The sequence below is a fragment of the Hesperophylax consimilis genome, chromosome 20 (assembly GCF_061612785.1).
Source record: "Hesperophylax consimilis isolate HC1 chromosome 20, BYU_Hcon_1.0, whole genome shotgun sequence".
Classification (NCBI taxonomy): Eukaryota; Metazoa; Arthropoda; class Insecta; order Trichoptera; family Limnephilidae; genus Hesperophylax; species Hesperophylax consimilis.
Genome location: NC_142855.1, coordinates 30,378,066 through 30,404,410, shown reverse-complemented (window position 1 = coordinate 30,404,410; position 26,345 = coordinate 30,378,066). Strand labels below are relative to the sequence as shown.

Genomic DNA, 26,345 nt, shown 5'->3' with positions numbered 1-26,345 from the left:
GTATAATTACACTCGGGACATGATAAGGGTTTCTTTCCACCGTGGGAAAACATGTGATTTTTTAGATGTCCCTTGGTACAACATGTATAATTACACTCGGTACATGAAAAAGGTTTTTCTTCACTGTGTGTAAACATATGAATTTTTAGATTTCCATTCCTTGTACATGAATAGTTGCAGTGGGGACATGAAAATGGTTTTTTATCACTGTGGTTAAACAAGTGAACTTTTAGTTGTCTCTTTGTAGAGAATGAATATTTACAGGCAGGACACGAAAAGGGCTTTTTTGCACTGTGCGTTAACACGTGAACTTTTAGATATACTTTGGTAGAACATGAAAAATTATACTCTGAACATAAAAAAGGTTTTTCTCTACTGTGCGTAAACATGTGATTTTTTAGAGATCCTTTGGTAGAACATGAAAATTTACATTCGGAACACGAAAAAGGTTTTTCTCCACTGTGGTTATACATATGAATTTTTAGATTTGCCTTTGCGAAACATGAATACATACACTCGGGACATGAAAATTTTTTAGTTCCACTGTGGGTTAACATGTGGGTTTTTAGATTTCCCTTAGAAGAGCATGAATAATTGCAGTCAGAACATGAAAAAGGTTTTTCTCCAGTATGGGTGCGCACGTGCGGTTCAAAATACGACTTACGAGAGCAGGAATAGTTACAATAGGGACAAAAGTACTTTTCCTCCACAGGATTCTCTTTCAGGAATGCCTCTGAAAAAGATTAAGGATAGAGATAAATAAAGAGATAAATTAGTGGTACACTATTAATAAATAAAACACAAAAAAAAAGTAAGCACGAAATCTTAATTACTAAACCAAAAATCAGATTCACCTGCTGTCTGCCGTCTAATCCTTTCCGAGAGATTTAAGTATTTTTGTTTAACATCCGGGAGGTCTTTGTAAATATCCGTATGAGGAATTCCACCTCTAACTTCTTCTGGGGATCCTGGTTCTGCCTTGATGGTAACGGTCTCCACATTAATATTACTTGGTTCTACCTTGATGGTAACAGTCTCCACATTAATACTACTTGGTTCTGCTTTGACGGTAGTCTTCATATTAATGCTTTCTGGAAAAAATATGTTTATTGTATGCCAAGAGGGACAGTATAACAATCAAAATAATAATATTTTTTTATAACACATCTGACAAGAATTCTTCAAATAAAAAAATTGAGAATGCGTGACCAAATGTTATTTTTTTATTTTTTATATTAACTCCACACAGGAGGCCCTGGAGAAAATAATTTCCCTCAGGGCCTATGTCATCTTTGGGGATGCTGTGTGGAGGGTTTTTTTGTGGAGAGGAAGGAGTGAACATGGGTCTTGAAGAGTACCATGTTGTAGGAGGGAGGAAACACATAGGCCGGCAGTTCGTTCCACAGCCGAGCTGTTGAACTTAAGAACGAATCGTAGAAGCGACCCGTTCTCATGTGACAAATGTCAACCGTGAACAAATGTTGAGCGCGCGTTTGGCGTGTATCCCGACTACGCACCGGTGCCGAAGGGATCAATGACGCTAGTTCCTCAGAGCATCTTCCATTGTAATACCGATAGAACAAGGACAGCATACCTACCTGACGCCTGTGCTCTAAAGATTGCAGGCCGTTTGTTAAGATTGGGGAATCTATCAAACGGACCGCCCGTTTTTGCACAGAGTCAAGGGTATTTTTCAGGTATTTAGGGGCTCCGGACCAGAGATGGCTGCCAAATTCGACAGTAGGGCGCACTTGCGATTTGTACAGGGTCAGCAGTTGTGTACTATTAAAGTATCTGCGGGCCCTGTACAGTACGCCCGGCAGTTATGTTATGTTCACTAATGAGTCTTCTTCTAGAAATTTATAACTGCACTCGAAACGCGAGAGCAGTTTTCTTTGAGTTGCGTCTACAGATGAACAGAAGAGTCCGCATACTAAATTTTAAGTTATTATTTTTAAATAAGTCAGCGGATGAATCAGAAACTGGAGAAGACAAAACTGCTTTTAACTTAAGATTGCGTCGTTGAGCGAGTTTCCAACTTTAATTAAAACTACACTTAGAACACGAAAACGGTTTTCTTCGATTTTTGCAGCACACAGTTTACATCTAGATTTTTTAACTGCACTTCACGCGAATGGTTTCCTTCTTAAACGTGTCTATAGATAAATCTACAACTTTAAGTCCCCAGTTTAAAAACCATTACAATCATCATTTATTTACATTTAATTGCTCATTAGTAAAATCATTAGATATAATTTTAATTAAAGATTTAACAGATAGACCGCAGAAGTCAGTTTCAGGGACAGATGTCCGCTTCAGGGCCCGATTTTTGCCTCTGGGACCGATGTCCGTTTCAGGGACAGATGTCTGCTTCAGGGACCGATGTCCGTTTCAGGTACCGATGTAAGCTTCAGGGACCGATGTCCGTTTCAGGTACCGATGTAAGCTTCAGGGACCGATGTCCGTTTCAGGTACCGATAGGTGCTTCAAGAAGGAAACTCTTGAGCCCTTTCAGAACGGAGTTTGGTTGTTTATTGGAAATGGAAGAATTATTTAATTTGCAATAAAACCCTGCTAAGTTTGCAAAACAAAGTCTGCTTATTTTGACAGTTTACGGAAAAGATACTTTTTTCCAGTAAATGCCAAAATAACTAATGAACGGCAAGATATGAAACCTCGAGCAAGCATAATATATCCGATACGCCAAACATTCCGAAACAGACAAGAGTTCCGAACATCTGTAATCATAATCCAAACTTTTGTTACTTTTTCAATGCAACTTACTGTCTGTCGCAGTACTCGCTGTATTCTTCAAGCATTCTTTCTTCACATCCGGGAGGTAGATATCTATATCTGTATACGGCATCTCACCTCCACTCTCTTCCTGGGACCCTGGTTCCTCCTTGATGGGAACACTCCCTGTGTTGGGAAGAAACATTGCCTTCGTGTAATTTGTCCTAGTTCAAAATAAATTACACCTGAAACAGAAAATTAATTGATTAATTCTGTTAAAGAATGATTATAAGAGAGTCTTAAGTAATCACCTTCAGTGGGAACGAAATGTTGGACAAAAATATATCGAACATCAAGGTGGTGGTAAAAAACCGTTTCGCCCTCCATTATCACTATACTTGTAAAATGTATAGAACTGTCTCGTTCACACCTCGTGTATTGCGCTTCCATCAATTAATCGATTAAAACTACAATTATGATTTAAATATATAACTGCACAGCAAAAAGAAAGGCGTATATTGAGATGAAATAAAATACATCACAACCGCTTTCATCAATAAAACGACAGAAGATAACGCGCTTAGTTAAGGACGTAATAAAACTAAATGCAATAAAGGCTTCACAAAAATATTCATGACGATCCTTAGTATATAAATAAACACGCATCATTGCTTTGTGCATTTCATGATATAAAGGAAAAACAAAAACTCTGTGATGTCTGTTATAAACAATAAATAAACACAAGACATAAAAAAATTTATGCAATAATTGAAATAACTAATTGGAATAAGTTAGAGTTTTTCACTCAGGGTATAGATTAAATAATCCTACTTATCGCCTGGTTGAAATTTTTGACAGCAGCCGTAAATCTACATTGAACAAATCCAATAATTAATGGATTGTTTATTTTTTTATTAAAGTAATTACATACAGAATCGTATTTACATTAGGTTTTAACATATTAAGAGATTTGAATACTACTCTTCCATATAAGCGTTAGCTTATGTTTGGAAGAGGAGTGCACAGTACATTATTGTAGTTATTTATAAGTAGTTAATAATACGATAGGTATAACGTGTTGTAGTAAGTACATTACATACAAATAACACACGTATATATATATATAATTAATGCAATAATGGACTTAATTAATGCAATAATGGACTTGGATTAATGCGAGAGTGGACCGGCATTAGAAGTGTGGAGGAGCTATTCCGGGCAGCGCAAGACAAGGAGACATTTTCAAGAGTGATCGCCAACGTCGGGGGGACCTGATACGGCACATAAAGAAGAAGAATGCAATAATATTATAATTCAATTAACAAAACAACGGTTTATTTATAAACAACTTCTGCGGCGTAATTATTATTACGCGTGACATTAATTAATTAATTCGCCCTCTGAAAGCATTATCAAACTGTTGGATAAATATAAAATATACTTACATACTTTCTCTAAATTAATCCAAACTGCTTCAAATAGAAGAATTTATAGCTAACGAATTATAAAATAATTTTAAAATTCTGTGAATGTACTGATTCCTATAATAAAATTATCTGCAAAAATCTCAATGATATCTTCATTATGCGTACTAACATGCGAAGTATAATGGTACGCCACAACTCGAGCCAGACGGTGTCGGGTACTAATTAGTACATAGTAGCAAGCTTAGCGCTTAGTACATAGTAGAAAGCTTAGCGCTTGCTACTATGTACTAATTAGTGCTACGGTACCTAGGCCGCCGTAGAACCTACTGGACACTTCGTCCGTTGCAGGTCAAGCCAGACGGTAATAGAAATTACCGCGCTTTTCCTACAGGTACTGGGCGACCGCTAGAATCATCAGCGTAACGGTCGGCAACATACTGTAGCGGTAATAACTAGAATGTTCGGGTACGTTCTTAGGTGCAGCTTGAATCGCATTAGAACCTACTAGCGAAACATCGTAGGTACTGCCCATCTACCTACTCGCTGTATTATTGTCGATGCATTCGCGCCTTATAAAAACGACATTGTGAAGGTACTCAGTCAGTCAAATACTTATATATTTTTAACGCGTTAATCAAGATTACATAATCATTTCGCGCCGCGATTACTTAAATGATCTTGCTGTTTCTGTTTTGATTAATTAGGTACTTGTGTGGTTTATAAATTAGTGTTATAATTTATTAACGGCCGGTTTATCTCGGCAACAGAATAAACTTATTATAAAAAAGTACATAGATTAATTTCAACATCGACCGCATATTCATCCTTCGCAACAGAAGTATGGAAAAAATTAGATGAATTAATTATAAAAACGCATAATTTAAATTAAAAAAACCGGACTTTATAGTGTGAACTTGAAACTTGAAACCTACACTAATGATTCACTAATTCTTTAAAAAAAAAAAAAATTAACAGTGGAACGGTGTTTTATACAGTTATGATACCGAAAGGTGTTCAAACTAATTAAATAAAATGCTTAATATTCTATCTCAGCACATTAAAAACTCGATTACAGAATCTACAATACACATAAAATCAAAACCTTGATTTTTAAAGCCTTGGATAATCCAAGGACTTATAAAATCGATCAGAAATAAAGAAATTTTTTACAAAACAACATAAAAAATCCACAAAATGAAAAAAGTACATTTTTTTACAAAAAAAAATTTAAAAAAGAGGAATTTTTCAAAAAAAACGTTTTTCAAACAATATCAATTAAAAAATGGGGAGAACAATTAATTTTGCCAGAGATAATATTAAAGAAACAGAACATAAAGTACATTGAACACAGAAACCAAATCATAGATGCTAATTTCCAACCTTAACAATGTGCGAATGTCTTTAATTCCTTCTTTGCTAATGTGGGAAAAAATCTTGCAAAAAATATTCATAAAATATATCCAAATTCATTAACCATGTACTCTCGTCTGTCGAAAGTTAACCTGGTTGGTATTGAACATTTTACAACATTCTCGATGTTGTTAAGTACGATATATTCTTAAAATAAACATGCACCAATTAAAGGGCTTAGGTCTTAGTTAATATACATGAACCTACTTACGTATAAGACTTTAATTCCAATGTGTTGAAGAAACGTCACTAGAAAAGTAAAAGTGCAAGAATGTGATTTACTTCACGATAGAAATGTGAAGTGACACAAAACTGTGCAAATGGAACATAAATATTATCCAGTTAATACAATATATAACTTCAGAATAGCGGATAACGAATGGTATTGAGCAGCGACGTGAGAAGCAATACGTCACATTACGTCACATCTCTCCATAGATATCCCATTCACCAGGTTACAATGACATTTCTAAAATTTCCATGAACAACGACAAACCGAAGAAAATAATCATTAATTGCCGGCCGCCCACAGTACTTGAAGTACAAACTTTTAATAATTAAAATATTTAATACCCGATAGAGAAACACAAAACGACGGAGATAACACGATCTTTCCGGAACTACTTACTATGAATACAAATATTATATTTGAATAAAACACCCACCGATTGTGTTGAGAAAAATTTTCAATATTTAAAATTAATTAATAAAAATAATAATTCACCATAAATAAAAACTAAAAAAAATATATATATCTCAGACTTATAAAATATAACTATTTTTTATTTCGGCTACTCGCATTATACCTAGATTTCTCATTCAAAATTTAAACGTATTAGATCTGTCAAAGAATTTATGTATAAAAATGCATAAATCAGTCATTTTAAATACATGTAGGATTGCAAAAGATTTTTTAAATATTTATATTGAGGTATCAGTAGGATTTAAAGGTCCAATTAGAAGTTCTACCGAGCCGAACCCTCTGATATGAAAGTATCTGGAGTCGGTAGATTATTTTCCCATTTGATCTCAGGTAATTTGACATATTGTTCTTGTATTTATTATGCTTATACATAATGTATTTGCATAATGTGGATTGACAAGATAATCATTTGTGGAAAAGTGTGAAAAAGGGTTTAGTTTTTCTTGTTGGAAAGATTTAACCCGGACATATATTCATTTCTAAAGCACCAAGATTTATAAAAAGTTTCTGTTCAACTCTTTTACTTTTAAAATCCAAAAAAATGCGTTATTCTTGAAAATAATATTTAAACATTTGTAATGCCAAAAGGCTAATTAGATATATGAAATTCCTTCGTTAGAAAAAGATCGCAAAGTAAGCTCCGAAAATTATGCATGAAAAATTACATTTCTGGTGAAATTACGTCTCTCCGCCCTTGTTTTTTTTTTTAATATCTGGCCAATCTGTCTTACATTTTCTATTCCTGATATAAATTAAAATTTCAAGGTCGAAGGACCCTTTTCAGATGAGATCACACACGTTTTCCTTATCAGACATATAAAAAACAATAATGTTTGACGTATTGTTTGTGGAAACGGTCGCAGGAGAAATAATCACACACACATATACTGAAATATTAAAATTTTTCAAACTATTTCCACTACTGAGTGAGCGCTGGGCCCAAGCTCACTCAAGACCACGCCCTGCATAGTTGTTAATTACTTTGTTGTTAATTTATTATTCGTCATATATTTTTTCAATTTCACATACCTACTGTACAAAAATATATGTATATATATATGGGAAGTGTGGGATTGCACTAACCTCCCCACATCCTGGAATAAAAATTATTATTTATAATGGAATTTCCAATTTTATATCCGGGTTAAATCTTCCCCATAGGAAAAACTAAACCCTTCCACACACTTTTCCACAAATGATCATCTAGTCAATCAACATTATGCAAGTGCATTTTAAAAGCAAAATAAATTCAAAACAATACAAGAACCACCACAGATCAAATGGGAAAATAATTCACCGACTCCAGATATTTTCATATCAGAGGGTTCGGCTCGGTAGAACTTATATTGGAACTATAAATCCTATTGATCCCTCAGTAAAAAATATTTAAAAAATCTTTCATAATCCTACGTGTATTTAAAATGACTGATTTTTGCATTTTTGTATTTAAATTCTTTAACAGATCTAATACGCCTAAATTTTGAATGAGAGAGCTAGGTATAATGCCAGTAGCCGAAATAACGAATGGTAATATTTTTATAGCCTGATAATGCCAAGTTCTTTTTGTCTCATTTCCTAAATCTGTGTATTTTCTTATTTTTTCATTAACAGATTTTTGAATATTTTAATTCTTATTTTTATTATTATTATGATAAGAAATCAATATATTACTCAGATATTTGAATGCATAAAACATGCGTGGGTTGAACAGTGTAATGCGCATTATTATGTAGCTAAGCAGCTGGGGTTTGAAAACAGGACAAGAACTTTTCCTGTGATGAAATCACGAGTCAGCAATAATAGTGAGGTTATGTATAGACAATAATGGCGACATAGACTAGAAAATTTTGAAGAACTTATTTTTTTGTTGATATTGAACACCGATTTCTCCGTTGATGTAATTTTATGCATCCACAAACCCACGGACAAGCAATTAATATGGAACTTCAGAAAAGAAAACAAGGATGGTCTTTCAGTTGCTCTCAAGTCTTCACTAAACAAGAGATAAAACTACTGCCGAACTACCAGCAATGCTTTGAATCAATGACACTTCGAGCTTTCAGCCACGGCAGATTTTTTCAGGGTGAAATGTTATCACCGACGTCAAAGTAGGTCAGACAAGTTATTTGGATTGGAGGTTATCTGCAAGTCGATGTTGTCACTATGTTGTCTCATGTTGTCGTCGGGCGCAAGAATCTGTGGCAGGAAGATGGCCACAAAAAGGCCTAAATAAATCTTTTCGCAAGTGTACCCTGATACTTTGAGTTTATTTTCTGATATCATCAGTTGTCTATGGATATGTCTATTTTCGGCCACTTCATTGTTTTCTTGCTTTGCAGTAATTGTTCTACCGTTTTTGTAACATATTGTCGTACAAACATAAAACTGCACGACTCTATGTGATTTGAGTTTATTTAAATAACCATCACAGTTTTAGAGCAACGTTTTTAAAATTCAAGTGCTTCTGCTTTTCGAGTGACTTTTTATTTATCTATGTGCTTCGATTTGTACTTAAGTCGGTTCTTGCCATACAGACTAAGTAAGTAATATCAAAGTAATCTAGTAAACTCCTTAATTGGTGCTTATGTATCAGAAGGTTGATTGATTGGTCAGTTTTTACAGCATTCGCTATAAAACATAATATTTATTTACGCTAACCAGTTTAGTATGACATATTAAAGGGGTTTGATATTTGTTGCTTAACGGCGGCTGTCAGAAATTAAAACGTAGCGATTAGTAAGTTTGTTTAATCTTGACCCTGAATGAGAAAGTAAAACGAGTTGATACATTTATTTCTAAGTGAGTTACATAGTCGATATCGTATATATTTAAATTGTTAATTTACTTCGTTTAGGAAACGACAACAATCCAGGCAAACACAAACGTCACATTGACAGTTTCGCACTGTGTCGCCTAATACACGAAATTGACCCAGTTAACTGAAAGTGTACATACAGTTTAATATTATTTCATTATGTGTAGTTTGCATTTGTGAAGCAAACATTACGTCTGTATCTGTTAAGTTCAATCGTGACTGACTTTCTTTGGTTTCATTGGTAAAATTGGTGAAGCGCAGTCTTCGTAAAGGAAGCAGCCCAAGGGCGCTTTCCGCCAAGTGTTTGAGTTTTTTTTATACGTTTGATGTGTTTGAAAATGATTTATTCTAATGTTTTTTTTACAGCTCTTGTTTGTTCTGAGCTGAGACACATCTATTACCATTACATAACATCATAGCTATCACAGCAGTGCAATGGATAGTGCTTCCATCAAAACAGAACCAGGGTCCGAGGAAGAAGGTGCCAGGCAAATGCCGTATACAGATGTACAAATTGATCACCCGGATGTGAAGAAGGAATATTTGCACTATGCCGAGAGTGTTCAGCCAACTAGTAAGTTGCATTCCGTATATCACAAAGTTGTTTCAGATGGATGCAGTCAGGACAGCTGCTTGTTTTTTACTTCCCCTCTTGTCGACCATCACCACTTTTGATTTTACCTTTAAAATGAAACTGTCGAACTTAGAAAACTTTCAGCTAAAAACTTCCCAAAGGCATACATCTCGTGACATTTTATAAATGAAAATCATTTTAAGCGTTCAATAATTGTTTTAAAAATCATTAAAATTAAATATTTAAAATCCTAATTTCTCCTTGGTGGTTTTTCAATGGTGTACAACGGTAACTATTTCACTAATAGGAATAAAAATGTCTAATTTTTGTTTGCTTCTCTTACTTTTTCGGAAGAAGACATAGATCGTTCAATCTTTGTGTTTTTATTAATTTACTAGCTGCACCCCGCCTCGCGTTGATGTGGCTCAGTATGTCTGTGAAGATAGAGAAACAATAGCGCATTTTGCTTTTACGTCCAAGAGATGGACCTGTTTTTACCTGTCACAGGGGACATCTATAGATGTATGTAAATACACGCGTATTCGGATGCAACGATGTGCCAAAATTTCAAAGCAATCGGTGAAAAACGATTTGGACGGAATTTTAAGATTTTAAACGAACATTTACATTTTAATTTTTATAGATTCATCACATATTGTTTTTACACAGTGGATATTTATATCATCTTAGGCGAAGCTGTTGCATATATTTTAAGTTTTTACATCACATTTTATAATTTCGTCTGAGAACCAGATTAAGCTTATGTTTGTTTCGTCCGTTGTCGTCGGTTGGTAACATATTTATTGCAACTGTCTTTAATTCGTAGAACTCCGTTTATTTTATACACATTTAAAGTAAATCAAATTTTAATGTTGTTATAAATTTAAATATAATATAAAGTATATTTTTAGAACTTTCCGGAGTTGAAGATACCCTCAGTATTGCCCTGTTGTAAGACCACCTTTCAGAAAAAAAATGTTTTGTACAATACTTTTTACATTTCATCCAGTTATCCACTAATGTTGGCCTCACTGGGTGGCTTACCCTTGCTGAGGCCTTCATCTTATAATATAAAAATATAATGTACATAATACATTTAAAAGAGAAAATAAAACATTTAATATATAATCTTGTGTGTTTGTGAGTGATTTGTATTTTATATTGGTTTTGTGTGTTACTTGCAGGTTTTTTAAAATTATTTTATACTATGAAATTTTGGTAATATTGTCTTTCTTTAATCCATTTTGTAATTTTGTGTCTGAATTTATTTTTGTTTTCCTGAATTTTAATTTCAAGTGTTACACTGTTAAGTGCTTTTATAGGATGGTATTGGTAGTGTCTTTGTCCAAAGATTGAATTAACTGTCTGAGTTTTTTATGTTTTCTTTATACGCTTGTCTAACTGGTCTGTTAGTGATATTTTGTGTATGTTGAAATTTGTTTTTTTTTGTCAAAAAATGCAACATTGGTTTAAATGGTTTTAACAATGGTTATTGACAAGATCTGAAAAGCCAGCTACTTGCCCACCTTCCTCGCCCCTTCTCCTACTCACTTCCTTCACCCTCACAAGATACACTAATTGGGTATACCCCAGTCTCACCGGCTCCCGCCGGTTGGGAGTAGTTGGGAAAATGTTAACATTTATGTAACCGGCATTAAATAATTATCATCTTTAAAATGTTATAATAAAAGTACACAAGTATTATATTTTTCATATAAGAAGAAAAAAAAACAACCATAAATGCTAAAATTAAAAATGCAGGTTTTCCGTGATACTTTATAGAAGATTACATGTTTATGATCAGATTGTAACAAACGAATGTATGTAACAATCGAATGTATAAGCATGTGGATGAAAATTAAAAAAAAAAAAATAGAAAGATTGTGAGAGAATAATATTATTTTTGAAAGTAGCAGGTGCTAAGTGAAATACCTACTATTATATAATCCACCAATAAATACAAATAATCCAAAAATAGAACGAAGTATTTTTCTACTCCGTTTTTCTTTAATGCATTGTTGTTTTTGCAATTCCAGATAGCATTAATCTGGAGACAGTTCCTATCAAAGCAGAACCAGAATCCCGTGAAGAAGATGAAGTTGGAATTCCTTATACGGAAGTAGACATAGAACTGCCGGATGTTAAAAAGGAATTCATAGAGCACTCTGCAAGTACAACTCTGCCTGAAGGTAATTTTTTTATGAATTCGTTTTTAAAAAAATATATTTTATTTGTAAATACCAACTTGTTGAGATTTTTGTCATCTTTTTCAGATTTAATAACATACCCGAAGATGCATCCTGGAGAGAAATGTTTCTCATGTTCCAACTGTAACTACTCCTGCTCACGCCAGTCAACGTTAGCATTGCATTTGCGCATCCATACTGGAGAAAAACCCTTTTCATGTTCCGTCTGCCAATATTCAAGTTCTCGAAAGGGAACATTAAAACTTCACATGCTTACTCATACTGGAGAAAAACCGTTTTCATGTTCCGTTTGCCAATTTTCTTGCACTCAAAAGGGAACATTAAACCGTCACATTCTTACCCATACTGGAGAAAAACCTTTTTCGTGTTCCGTCTGCCGATTTTCATGCTCTCAAAAGGGAACTTTAAAAGGTCACATGCTTACTCATACCAGAGTGAAATCTTTTTCATGTTCTTACTGCAGGTATTCATGTTCTCTAAAGGGAACTTTAAAACGTCATATTCTTACCCATACTGGAGAAAAACCATTTTCTTGTTTCTACTGTAGCTATTTATGTTCTCAAAAGGAGTCTTTGAAAATTCACATGTTTATCCATTCTGGTGAAAAACCTTTTTCATGTTCCATCTGCCGATATTCATGTTCTCGAAAGGGAGCTTTAAAAGTTCACATGCTAACCCACTCGGCAGAGAAATCGTTTTCATGTTCCTCCTGCACGTATTTATGTTCTCGGCAAGGAACATTGAAACTTCACATGCTTACCCATACTGGAGAGAAACCTTATGCATGTTCTTACTGTAGCTATTTATGTTCTCAAAGGGGGAGTTTAAAAATTCACATGCTTACCCATACTGGAGAAAAACCTTTTTCATGTTCCTATTGTAGTTATTCCTGTTCTCAAAGGGGAAGTTTAAAACGTCACATGCTTACCCATACTTGAGAAGTACCTTATTCTTGCTCCTACTGCCACTATTTATATTCTCAAAGGGGAAGATTAAAACTTCGCATGCTTACTCAAACTTAAGAACAACTTTTTGAACGATCTGATAGCAACTACATTTTGTTTTTTCGTTAAACTACAACTAAGCAAATGTGATTTAAGATTTTCACGGCCAAAAGTATTTTTGTTATTTGTTTTTGGGGTGTTATGCCGTGTTGCGCTAACTCCTTCTTTAATTGCAACACGGCATAACACCCCAAAAACAATTAACAATAACACAACTAAGCAGTTTGTTGTACCTAGTATTATTATTGATTTTAAATGTGCAGATTATTATTATTGACACACACAGTATAAAATAAGGGAATTTGAACAATTCTTTAAATGTCAAAGTTAATTTTCAAGTTCTGTTATTATTTCAGTTCTGTCAAGCGACTAGCCTATAATGATATAATAACAGAACTTTAATAGGACTTTCACAGAACTCGAAAATGAACGATGAAATTTGATGAATTGTTCAAATTCTCCGAAACAACCGGTCCTATGTGTTTCGCCCTTCAAGGATGTTATTTGTCGTTAAGTTCATTATGCTAGAGATGAGTAGATAGTTTTTAAAATATCCACAGGAACGAAACACTACATTACAATCTACCCACTATCGCTTTACAAATTTTGTTTATTTTTATGTCCCATTGTCCCACAAGTTGCGATCAACAGTTACTCCCAAACAAACGTATTCATTTACCTGTTCACTTTTATCGCATCTGCAGGGTTGCAAAATGTAAGTTTGTTAGATTTTAATGCACGCCTAATCGGAACTAAAGCGTGTGTTACGTGCTTTAATTTGGTTGTTTTGGTATTTATGATTAGGCCTGTTTCATGTGACAATTTTATAAGGTACCTATATACAGTCTTGTTGTTTATTTAAGACGACACAATACCCTATAATAAATCCAGAATCTGAACGACGTAAGTGATTCAGCCGTGCACAAAAACATGCGACGCGCGGCCCTGCTGTATTGGACAGATCTTCGGTTGAATTTGCCCTGTCAAATCTCTAAAATAAAGTGGTTATCTTAACGACATAAGTGATGAAGTCGTTTAAAAACGATATTGGGCGCGTGGCCGGGCGTAATGGACGGAACTACGATCGACTTTGCTCTAACAGGCCTAGAAAATCTGTTATACCGTGGGTTTTATTTAAATTATTTCTAATCAACGTATTACTAATATCTCATATGTTTCTAGAGGGATCCCTCGGGAAGTTACCAATTCATCGTCTAGAAAAATGAAATCTGGTGCTAACCGCTAATCTTATAATTGAATAACGTTATATAATTTTTTTTTTTGTTTTACATAAAATATTTCAATGGTAAGGTCCTGTTTGTATTAATTTTTAATATAAATAACTCACAACCGTAAGTATCCCTCTAGAAACATTTGTGATTTTAGTAATACGTTCATCAGAAATAATTAAAATGTTGGACAAATCGCCTTAATAATAGTTGACAATGGTGTACCCCCATAAGCTAATGCGCTCAATGTTTTTTTTTTGTAAATGTTTCACTAAATTTTTCTACCACATGTTTGTATAAGCCCGTACGGGTGTATAAATAAATTAATAATTCCCCAGATTTCATTTAAATAGTATTTATTTATTATGTTCTAAGCGTTGTTCATAGCGATACTTTTTGTTTTTTTCGAGCTCGTTACAAAAGTTTAAACAAAAGTGTATTAATTCTTAAAATTTGGATTTTTATATTTTCTTATACTTTTACTTTGTATTAGTAACTTTATACATATGTCAAATGGCAAATGTTGTGCCGTATTTTTTTTAAATAAATAAACTGATTATAATTCATGCATTCCTTTGTGTAATGGTAAAATTACACGAAGGGAAGATTGTTTGAACTGTTATTGACAGAAGTCAAGCCTAATTTGCTCCGAGGGAAACTGTATAATTAAGTGCAAAACGTGTTCCTGGAAACATGGTCAACAGTAAAATCAGTGTTGCTGTAATATGGAAGCAAATACAATGTATGTACATGATATCTATTAATTAGTAAAACTGATATAAAAAAAGGAAAATCACTGATTTTTGACAAACTTTAACAGTGTACCTACATATTTTATGTATCTCTACTTGTCAATAGATGGCATCTAACGTAAATAAACTAATGCTTTACACTATTAAACAACAGATGTCAGTAAATACATAAATATTATTCAAATATATAACTTATCGCTATTGCTCAGCAGAGGGCAATAGGTGCGCACAAAATCAACCATTTTTGGAATAATCAGGGAAATTGGACAAAAATAATAAAACACAAAAAATGTGGACCCTTTCACAAAATCCTGCTTGACTCCAAGATCTCCAAATCAACATGGGGAGGATATATTATCCTCAGAATAGGAGAATAAAAGAGGAAATGAGGTTGAAACGAAAACATTTATTTATTTATTTATTGCATCTCATTATACATAAAACACTTTTTTTTTCTCTTAAAAATCAACCACACTAGGACTGAGCCTGTATTCCCAGAGGTAATAACAATAAATAACATCAAAACAATACTCACTGAAAGGAAAGGAAAAATTAGTCAAAAATAACCATTGCCAACTTAGCGGCTGTAAATAATGAAATGAAGGGCGAACTAAAAATACAGGGTTTTCAAATAAGAGGTGTTATTTTGAAATTCAATCGTAAAAGATCAATGGTTTCGTTGCTTTTGTGGCACGTAGCGCCGTTTTGTTGAAAATAAACGTTATCCAGATCAATACCATCCAATTCCGGCCTTAAAAAATCATTAATCATCTCTTGATAGCGCAATCCATTCACCGTAACTGTTGCTCCAGCCTCATTTTGGAAAAAGTAAGGTCCAATGACTCCGCCAGACCATAAACCGCACCAAACAGTCACACGTTGAGGATAGAGAGGCTTTTCAACAATAATTCTTGGGTTTTCCGAGCCCCAGATGCGACGATTTCGCTTGTTGACGAAGCCACCGAGGTGGAAATGGGCGTCATCACTCAAGATGATTTGAATTTGATTCACTCAAGTGAATTTTTATAATTTCAATGCGTTGTTGAAGCGTGTATCGTTCCATTTTTATTAAGGGCGTAGTTTCTAGTTGTCAAATGTCAAAAAATGACAGCTTCAAAAGTAACATCTACTGAAATAGCGAGCTATTCAAAATAACACCTCTTATTGGAAAACCCTGTATTTCGACAAATCACAAAAAAAATTACTGAAAATGTTGTTGAAGTATTTTTATAAGTTTTGAGTATTTTTTTAATTTTAAATGAGTATATTTTTCTAATTTTTGCCAAAAAAAGTGCAGGCAAGATACTAATAGGTCGATAGTTTTCTATATCTGAGTGCTTTCTTCGTTTGTATATCGGTCTTATAATAGCACATATAAGGTCATCCGGCATTTCAGCTTGTTTAATAAGTATATTTACTAAATGCGTAATTAGAGTTCCTAAAATATTTACAAGTTTTTTTTTTTATATCGTACATTCTTATGTTGTCCATTCCTACAGATTTTTTTAAATATTTAGAATGTCAGTGTACGTTGCCTTGTGTAAATACATGCTATTTTATAATTCTACTGGATCGACATAAGATTTTAAAATCACATTTGGCTTATACTATCTGAGAAATAATTCACATATTGGTTTGTTACACTATTCACTGTCTGTTCCTTGACATATCGCGAGATAACTTCATCGCAATCACTTTTAGTTTTTCTTCCCAAAATTATATTTATTCATCCCAGGTTTGCTAACTAAGTTTGAATGTATGTTTAAAAAAAAACTAGATTTTCGTTTAGCAATTAATTTATTGACATTATTTCGTATGTGCTCGTAATTATTTTCATAATTTTTATTAGTAGGAGAATTCTTCCATCTTCGAAAGAATACATCTCTTTTTATTTTATTTTTCTAAAATATCAGTAGTAACCCGTTTTTTCATCGCTTACGGTCTTTATTAGGTTTAAAAAAAAATTATAACGAGCATTTTTCGTATAAATTAATAAAATTATTTTCTTACAAGAATTCCAATGTATTTAATGTATATTTGACTATCAATACGTTTTTGTGATAAAATAGATATATTCTTCGTGTTATTTTTGATCATAATATTTCATATTAAAGGCTGTAATATAATGATCTGCTATGGCAATCTCTTATACACACGTTAATAACGAGTAACTTGCTGCCTTTTACTGTACCTAGCGTATATATGATCTATACACGTACGTGTTACGCGTACGTTAAAAATTTCGCTAAACAATAAAACATTTACATCCTCCCAACAAGTACTTAAATATACATGTAATACGTCCCAATATTTACATATTAATTTAATATTTACATGAATACAAATTAAATCCCTTTCGCGTACAACTGTATACAAATATGGAAAACAATTAATATAGCCATTGACAATACCAAAGGGACACAATACATAAAGTACATTGAATATGAAAACCAGATCATAGCAGATCAACCTAAACAATGGGTAAACATTTTCACTTCTTTTTTTGCCAAGGCAGGAAAAAATTTTGGAAAAATATCCGTATATAAACCTTTTAACCCGAAAGGCAAGTATTGAAAATAAAAAATCGGTAGTCAATATATCGTCAATATTTAAAACATCGAAGAATGTGAACTCTTGAAAAAAATAAAAATACGGAAACCATGAAATGAGTTTCATCTCCCGGATTCCATTTTATCACAATCCATAAAACATCATTTGGTAAATTCCATTACTCATTTGATTAACTGAAGTTTTCTAAAAGGTAAACTTTTAACAAACTACAAAAATAACAATAATTTCACCTGTTCATAAATCTGGAGATCCAAAACAAGTAAGTAATAACCGTCGAAACTCTCTTATTTTAAAAATTGGAAAGTTTTTTGAAAAGATTGTGAAAAACCAAGTGGTCGTTTTCCTAGTAAGTAATAGTATAATTTATATAATCGAAAGACAAAAACTAGTTGATTAAGTTTATCTTTATATATACAATGTACATATTTCGCGGATAGTGTTCACTTCATCAGAAGTCTACATTTAGTCCTGATGAAGCGAATATTGTTCGCAAAACCTGTAGATTAAGTGAAGCAAATTAAATTATTTATTATTTTTATAAAACATAAACCTTTTTTTCTGCCATTTACTTACTACAGTACTAAATACACGTACCGATAATATTATTAATTACTGATAAATAACTGCAATAATATTCTGTACACTCCTTTTCCAATCACAAGCAAACGCTTCCATGGAAGGGTAGAATTCAAATCTCATAATACGTAAAAACCTAATGGTAATCCTATTTTACAAGTACTTACGCTATTTCTTAAATTTAAAAATAAAAATTACTAGAATAATGAGAACAATCACCCTTTTTCACTCTAAACCGTATTCGAAACATATGTACACTGTGGGTAAACGTATAAATTTTTGGAGCTCCTTCCCAATGTCATAATTCGTTACAGTCGGAACATAAAAAGGGTTTTGCACTTTAGCGAGTTCAGTTTGTGGAGCTCAAAAGATGATTTTGAGAACATTACTGTTTACAATCGGGGAATAAAACACGTTAATCTCCACTGTGACTTTTTAGATCTTTCTTCCGAGAAGATGAATAGCTGCAGTCGGGAAATTAGATCGGTTTTACCCCACTGTACATCGGCAAGTATCTTCTTAGACTTACTTTAGGAGAAGACGAGTAGACGCAGCTAGTCATAATAAGGTGTTTCTTGACTGTGAGTAAACATGTGCCTTTTAAGATTTCCCTTCTGAAAACTTGAATAATTACACAAATGACAAGAAAAACGTTTTTCTCCAGTATGGTTCAACATGTGTTTTCTTAGATATATTTTTGAAGAACATGAAAAGGTGCATTCGGAACACAAAAAAGGTTTTTCTCCACTGTGGGTAAACATGTGAGTTCTCAGGTATTCCTTCCGAATACATGAATAATTGCAAAAGGTACACGAAAAGGGTTTTACTCCACTGTGATTCAACAAGTGATTTTTTAGATTTCTTTTTGAAGAACATGAAAATTTGCATTCAGAACACAAAAAAGGTTTTTCTCCACTGTGGGTAAACATGTGAGATCTTAGGTATTCTTTCCGAATACATGAATAATTGCAGAAGGGACACGAAAAGGGTTTTACTCCAATGTGATTCAACAAGTGATTTTTTAGATTTCTTTTTGAAGAACATGAAAATTTACATTCGGAACACAAAAAAGGTTTTTCTCCGCTGTGGATAAAAATATGACTTTTTAGATTACTTTTTAAAGAACATGAAAATTTGCATTCAGAACAAGAAAACGGTTTTTCTACACTGTGAGTTAACATGTGACTTTTTAGATTACATTTTAAAGAACATGAAAATTTGCATTCCGAACACGAAAAAGGTTTTTCTCCATTATGCTTAAACATGTGAGATTTTAGATATTCCTTCCGAAAACAAGAAAAATTGCAGATGGAACACGAAAAGGGCTTTACTCCACTGTGTGTCAACAAGTGGTTATTCAGGTGTACCTTTTGAGAACACGAGTACTTGCAGTAGGGACATGAAAAGGGTTTCTCTCCAGTATGGGTGAGCAAGTGCCGTTCTAAAAGTGACTTGCGAGAACAGGAACGGTTACAATGAGGACATGATAATTGTTTTTCCTCGAGATGCGTCTTCAAGAATACGCCTGAAAGAAATAAGGGATAAAGCTGATAAAAGATATACATTTTGTAGGCATGTAAAGTAAAATCATCAAAAAGAAAACCTTTGCAGAGCACAATTGTTAACTTTAACAAACGAAACCGGCTTTGTTTTACCTGCTGTCTGGGTAATACTTTCAGAACGCTCTAAGCATTCTATTTTAACATTCGGGATGTCTATATCAATTTCTTTAAAAGGTATTTCCTTTTTAACTTCTTCGCGATGTCCTGGTTCTGCCTTGACGGTAACAGTCTCCACATTAATGCTACCTGGAGAAACAAAACACAATATGTACATGATATGCCGAGACGAAAAGCATATTATAAATTGAATCCCTTTTCCGAGATAGTATTATAAGTTAATAAGACGTGGTTTTTGTTAATAAAAACTTAAAATTACTAACTATAAAAGAAACCATTGAAAAATCTTGTAGAAGGGGGAATTTTTATAGGTTAATTTACAATAAGACTTCAGGGACCGACGCTTTGGGAAAGAAATTCTATTTACTCTTGAGCACCTTTAGAACTGAGTTTGGTGATTTACTGTCAATGGAATAATATTTTTTTTGCAATATTATAATATGTAGCTTTTATGATGTCCCTAATAAGATGAACACTTTATTGACTTGAGGAATCGGGAACATTTTGTAAGCAATATAATCCTGCTTAGTTTGAAAGATAGGTAAACGATGATACATTTGAAAGTAACAAACTAAAAATAATGCCGTTTCTCCGCAGGGGAAGGTAGAGAGCATGGACCGCCAAACAAATGGTCTTGGTACACACTTCTTGCCTCATTCACATTCATACGTCGTCTAATACATACTCTTCTATTATTCAGACTCTTGACATGGCCCGACTCGAGTCAATTGCCATTTAAAAGTAAAACAAAACTAACTAATGAACGGCAAGAGAGGACGTCATGAACAATAATAATATGTACTGTCTACGAAACATTCCAAAACAATTCCGTGCATCCGAAATCAACATTCTTCTTACTTTTGCTACGCAACTTAACGTCTGTCCGAGAACTCGCCGCGTACTGTAAACACTCCTTCTTCATACCCGGGAGGTAGATATATGTATCCATATACGGCATCTCACCTCCACCCTCTTCCTGGGACCCTGGTTCCATCTTGATGGAAACACTCTCTTGGTTGGGAAGATCCATGGCCTGTGATAGCGTTCCGGCTTAATATAAAAATGGTACTTGGTCCCAGCTCAAAATAAATTAGACCTGCAACAGAAGAATTATTAAATAATCCATTATTTAGGAAAATAGGAGAACTTTTTTGTATTTGAACATCGCACTAAAATCCCAACCGTCTGGAGTCAGTGAGACTATGACATTCCAAACTGGGGTATGTTATGAAGCTGTAGGTAATGGGGAGGAGAATGAGATGGGGAAGAGGAATGTGGGAGAGTACCTGACTATTCAGATCGGGTCAGCAAAAACGGCTAAAGCCATATCAAGCTTTTTATCAAATGTCTTTCTGTAAATTAAAGATTAATTTCTTTAAATCAAAGAAATATATACATGCATCTATGTTTTATGTGTGTGTGTGGGTGTGTGTGCGTGAGTGTGTGTGCGTGTGTCTGTGTGTGCGGGGTGAGGGTGTGTGTGTGTGTGTGTATATGTTTGTAAATTTAAAAAAAAAGAAAAAATAGATACTTCTCTAAAAAAAACCAATCACATTGATCTCTATAGATACATTTAACAATTTTAAGAAATATATTTTAAACACCACTGTTTTATCCATACACTATAATACCCACGCTCAGGCTTCGCCTTTGTAGGATTTTTTTGTTACTCTTTCATTCTATATTACTATGTATGTACCTGAATTGTATATGTATCAAAAATGTGTACCATTGATGGTACATAGACTCATTAACATTCCCTTAGACAATAAAGCTTATGTAAAAGAAAAGGAAACGATAAAAACGTTCGCGATTAATAACGGCTATGAGGCAAATAACATTGAAAAAATAATAAAAAATAAGAAATATAAAAATAAAATCAATTTAATATATCCGGTAAATAACAAAAATATAGAAAAATTTGCATGTCTCGAATTCCTCGGCCCAATATCTGAAAAAATTGCAAAAGAAATTAAAAAATGTGGTTTAAATATAGCTTTTCGAACAAACAATAATTTAGGAACAAGCCTTAAAAACTCTAAAAGTAAAATCCCTATACTCAATAACAGTGGCATATATGAATTAAAATGTGACCACGCCGATTGTAACGCCACTTACATCGGACAAACGGGGAGGGCATTCTCAACTAGATTCAAAGAACATATACGATGTTATAATAATAAAAACACATCCTCAAAATTCGCAGAACATCTCTTGGTGAATAATCATACCCCACTTAACAACAAGGGTCCTAAACCATTGCATATAGAAAAAAAAGGGCATTAGATTAAATTTACTTGAACAATTAGAAATCAATAAACGAACGAATGACCCAAATTTAACACTAATTAATAAAGTACGGAAAATAATTTACTCACCACTTCTCAGTATTTTCACAAAACCCAAGCAGTATAATGCATAAATAATTAAGAACCCATTACCATTTACTGAGGGGAAAACATAGATTGGTTTAACCAACAATAGATCATGTCATCGGTGTAACCAGTAATAAATCAATGTATGCACCTTCAAAATTTACATTTGAAATAGTATAAAAACGTCGTCTCAATGTGGACTAACCACAGTTTGAAAATGGCCTTGTAAGCCGAAACAGCTGTCACAATAATAAAAAACTAAAACACTTGCAGAACTTAATAATAATATTATCAAATTTAATCTAAATTAAATTTATAAAAAAAAAAAAAAAAAAAAAAAAAAAAAAAAAAAAAAAAAAAAAAAAAAAAAAAACCCACGTACTCCCATCCGTCGCGTGTTAACCTGCTTGGTATTGTGTACATATAATAAACATGCACCAATTAAGTGTCTTAATTCTTAGTCAATATAACATAAACATACTTACGTACAAGACCTCAGTTCCAATGTGTTGAAGAAATTCTAAGAGAAAAGTAGAAGTGCAAGAATGTGATTTAACTCCGGGATCGAATTGTGATGGTAATTGTATTGAAACAAACCTGTTAAAATGGAAAACAATTATTTTGCAGTCTCCAATATTACTTTAGAAAAGCGGAGCAACAATTTATTGGGTGTAATTGTTTGACGACGCAGGAAGCTACGGATACAAAATGACATTTGCATAGACCATAAACAATTGTAGAAAATAATTATAAACGTCAGCGCTTGACAGTTCTTACTTTTGATAATCTCTAAATAGTATAAAACAAAGTCGGTATCCGCGTTTGTCTGTTTGTGCGCTTAGTTCATTTAAGCTGCGCAACGGATTTTGATAGGGTTTTCACTATCATTTAGAGAATTTCTTCCGGAAGGAATTTATAGAAAGTAGAGGAAAGTCAATGATATATCGTATTTACATTTTAAAAAAAATATTTTTTGTTTATTATTTGTGTTTTTTTACAATAAATATACAATGTTTACAAGTCGTACTGTTTTAATTTATATTACACTTCCATTAAAAGCATTTTCTTGTGGATGGAAGAGAAGTGTACATTTGCGAAAAAATAATATAACTAGGTTACAAAGTAAAAAAAAAATACAAAATTAAAATCCATACAAATTATTGTATTTGGAAGGAAGAAAAAAAAATATTATAGAGGATAAGAAGAGTATAATAGGATTATTTGTGAGATTTTCAAATGAAACTAGGGGAATCAGTTTTTTTGTTAACGATTTCCCTAAAAAAAATTTTATATAGTACAATATTTGTTTTTTTTTATCATTGTTGGTTCTAATTTCTTTTGGTAATTTATTAAAGATTTTTTTTCCTTGGTGGGTATAATGGTGCTGGGCAAAAGAAGTGTGTAGTTTAAAGCAGTGCTCCGCAACCGGTGTGCCGTGGCACACTGGTGTGCCGTGAGCCGGACACAGGTGTGCCGCGGTCAAATTCAATGTAGGTATTTGACAATTTACAATATATCATTACGTATTTGATACACCGTGACAAAATATTTTTCATAATATTTTCTATTTTTGATTGTCTCTCGATACTGTTAAAAGACGTATTCACAATATGTTCGGAACACTGATTAGAAAACTGTTATTGGCTGAAAAATTTGCGCTTCAGATCGATGAAACAACCGATATTAAAAATAGCTATTGTTCGTTTCGTTGACGTGGACTTTATTAAAGAACATTATTTATTTTGTAAGGAGGTTCAAAACGAACTACCGGTGAAGAAATTTTTCAAGTAACCGATGATTTCTTCCAAATATATATAATATTAAATGGAGCAATTGCATTGCTGTTTACACGGATGGCGCTGCGGCAATGACGGGTAGTAAAAAAGGTTTTGTCTCTTGTGTAAAACAAAAAAATCCAACGTTACAATTTTCACACTGCTGCATACATCGCGAAGCATTGATGGTCAAAAATTTACCAGAGGAACTTTTGAGCACGATGAATGAATGCATTAAAATCGTAAACATAATTAAATCAAGAGCTCTAAACTCGCGAATCTTTGGAATACTCTGTGCAGAAATGGTAGCCGAATATGAATCCTTATTGTTTTATACTGAAATTCTTTGGCTATCCCGAGGCAAAGTTTTGGCTAGATGGTTTGAGCTTCGTCACGAGGTGCGTGAGTTTCTTTTAAATCAAAATATTTATTTATTTATTTATTCATTTATTTATTCATTTTTTTTTTATGCCCGAACTATATCAGCACCTCGATGATAATTACTGGATAGCCAAACTTGCATATATGGCTGATATATTCGAGCATTTCAATGAACTTAATAACGAACTATGGCAGAAAGAGTTGCAAAAAGGATTTTTGGAAATGTACCAAAGGACCAACCATAGTACAATTGAAAACAAACATTTAACTGTGGATCTGGCCCAACAATATTTAAATATGCTTCAGCAGAAATTTGGTCGGTATTTTTATTCCATTAATACGGAACAATACGATTGGATTCGAAATCCTTTTGCAACCAATGCAATAAATTCTACAGAAGCACTGCCTCTGCAAATTCGAGAGAAATTTACAGATTTAAATAATGACATGACATTAAAACTTCACTTCTCCGAAGATCCATTAGATGTTTTCTGGATTTACGTAAAAAAAGAATATCCTCGCATTTCCGTCAAAGTATTCTAAACACTACTTCCATTTTCAACGAAATATTTATGTGAGCAAAGTTTTTCAACGCTTGTATTAATTATAGTCCGGCATAGTCCAGTGGTAACGCATTGGACTGCCATTCCGTAGGTCGCGGGTTCGAACCCGGCGTGCGCAAATAAATTTTATTTGATTAATTTGTGTTATTTCACAATTAATTAATTAAAATAATATATAGTATATTTGCGGCACGTTCCAGAGTGGAAGATACTACCAGTATCGCCCTGGTGTAAGACCACCATTCAGAATTGAAACGTTGCTCCAAATGGCTTAAGCCGTGTTTAGTGACTAGATCTGAACAGCCAGGTACTTCCCCACCTTCCTCTTTCCCTTCCCCACTTACCTTCAGCCTCACAACATCCCCCAATTGGGGATGCCATAGTCTCACTGGCTCCAGACGAGAGCAGTTGGGACTCTTGTGAGGTATTCACTATAAAAAAAAATATAAAAAATAAATTAAAAATGATAAGCGGTCATGCTTAAAAGGTCTTGACCAAGAACTTCGACAAAAATCGAGCCGAATATAAAACTTTCGTGTTGATTGAAACAAGCGCAGGTTAATTTAACAATTAATCGCTCATTAATTATTAAGATTGCGTAAAAATAAATATGTTATATTTATATGTATGTATGTATACTTTTCAAATTAAAATTAAAATTTGTGTATCAATTTAATACCTATATATTTTAGCTTTCGGTGTGCCGCGGAATTTTAGGAAGAAATTTAGTGTGTCGTAGGTGAGAAAAGGTTGCGGAGCACTGGTTTAAAGCATGCAAATATATATTTAAGTCTGGTTCGATTTTCAGCTATGAATTGAATCTTTTTATTTTATAATTTGAATAATTGAAGTTTTCATAAATAAGTGTTTAAATGTAGGAATTCTTCGAATACGCTTTCAGTGGGGAAGTTTGGAGTGTTTTTTTGTATTATTTTTATTATGACTTTTTGAACAATTTCTATGGGGGTCAGGCTAGTTTTATTAATTAATTTATATGCGTTTTATTAATGAACCTTGTATTATCGTAGGCTCTCTTCGTTGTGTGTTTCAATTTTGAAAATTTTAGATTTCCCTCTTGTTACCTATGTTTGAATTTATGTTAACACGATTTAAATTGTTCAGTGTATTGATTATTATTAACTACAAGGACCCGGCGTTGTCCGGACTTTGAGCAGATTTAAAAAAAATCATATGAAGTAATTTTCCACTTATTTTGATCGTCAAGTATGCAAAATTTCATCAAGAAGTATCACATTTTGCCATTGAGCCTTGAAATTCCAGGGATAAAATGGCAATCACCTGCCATGAAATGGACTACACTATTTGTAATTTGCAAAATTATGTTATTGTAAATCGTACCAGACATTGTGTTAACACATTAACATTTTTTAAATGTATCTATTCTATGTAGTTTCCCCAGGATAATAATATTAATAACACGGCATTTACATTGAAAAGGCTTCGGGTGCAATATAACAACGCTTACAGATTGATGTTTGGACTCCCCAGGCCCTGTAGTGCCTCCTCAATGTTTACAAAAGGGCGAGTTCCAGGATTTACAGCTCTATTAG

The 26,345-nt window shown here is 33.3% G+C and overlaps 1 protein-coding gene across 1 annotated transcript; it reads left to right on the top strand.

Moving 5' to 3' along the window:
• The first annotated feature begins 8,713 nt into the window (after positions 1 to 8,713).
• LOC149414531 (uncharacterized) lies at positions 8,714 to 12,349 on the top strand. Its single transcript, XM_089644216.1, has 5 exons — positions 8,714 to 8,812; positions 9,455 to 9,662; positions 11,699 to 11,851; positions 11,936 to 12,037; positions 12,333 to 12,349. Exons 2-5 carry the CDS (start codon positions 9,524 to 9,526, stop codon positions 12,347 to 12,349), a joined length of 411 nt encoding a protein of 136 aa, XP_089500342.1. The 5' UTR covers positions 8,714 to 8,812; positions 9,455 to 9,523.
• The last annotated feature ends 13,996 nt before the right edge of the window (positions 12,350 to 26,345 follow it).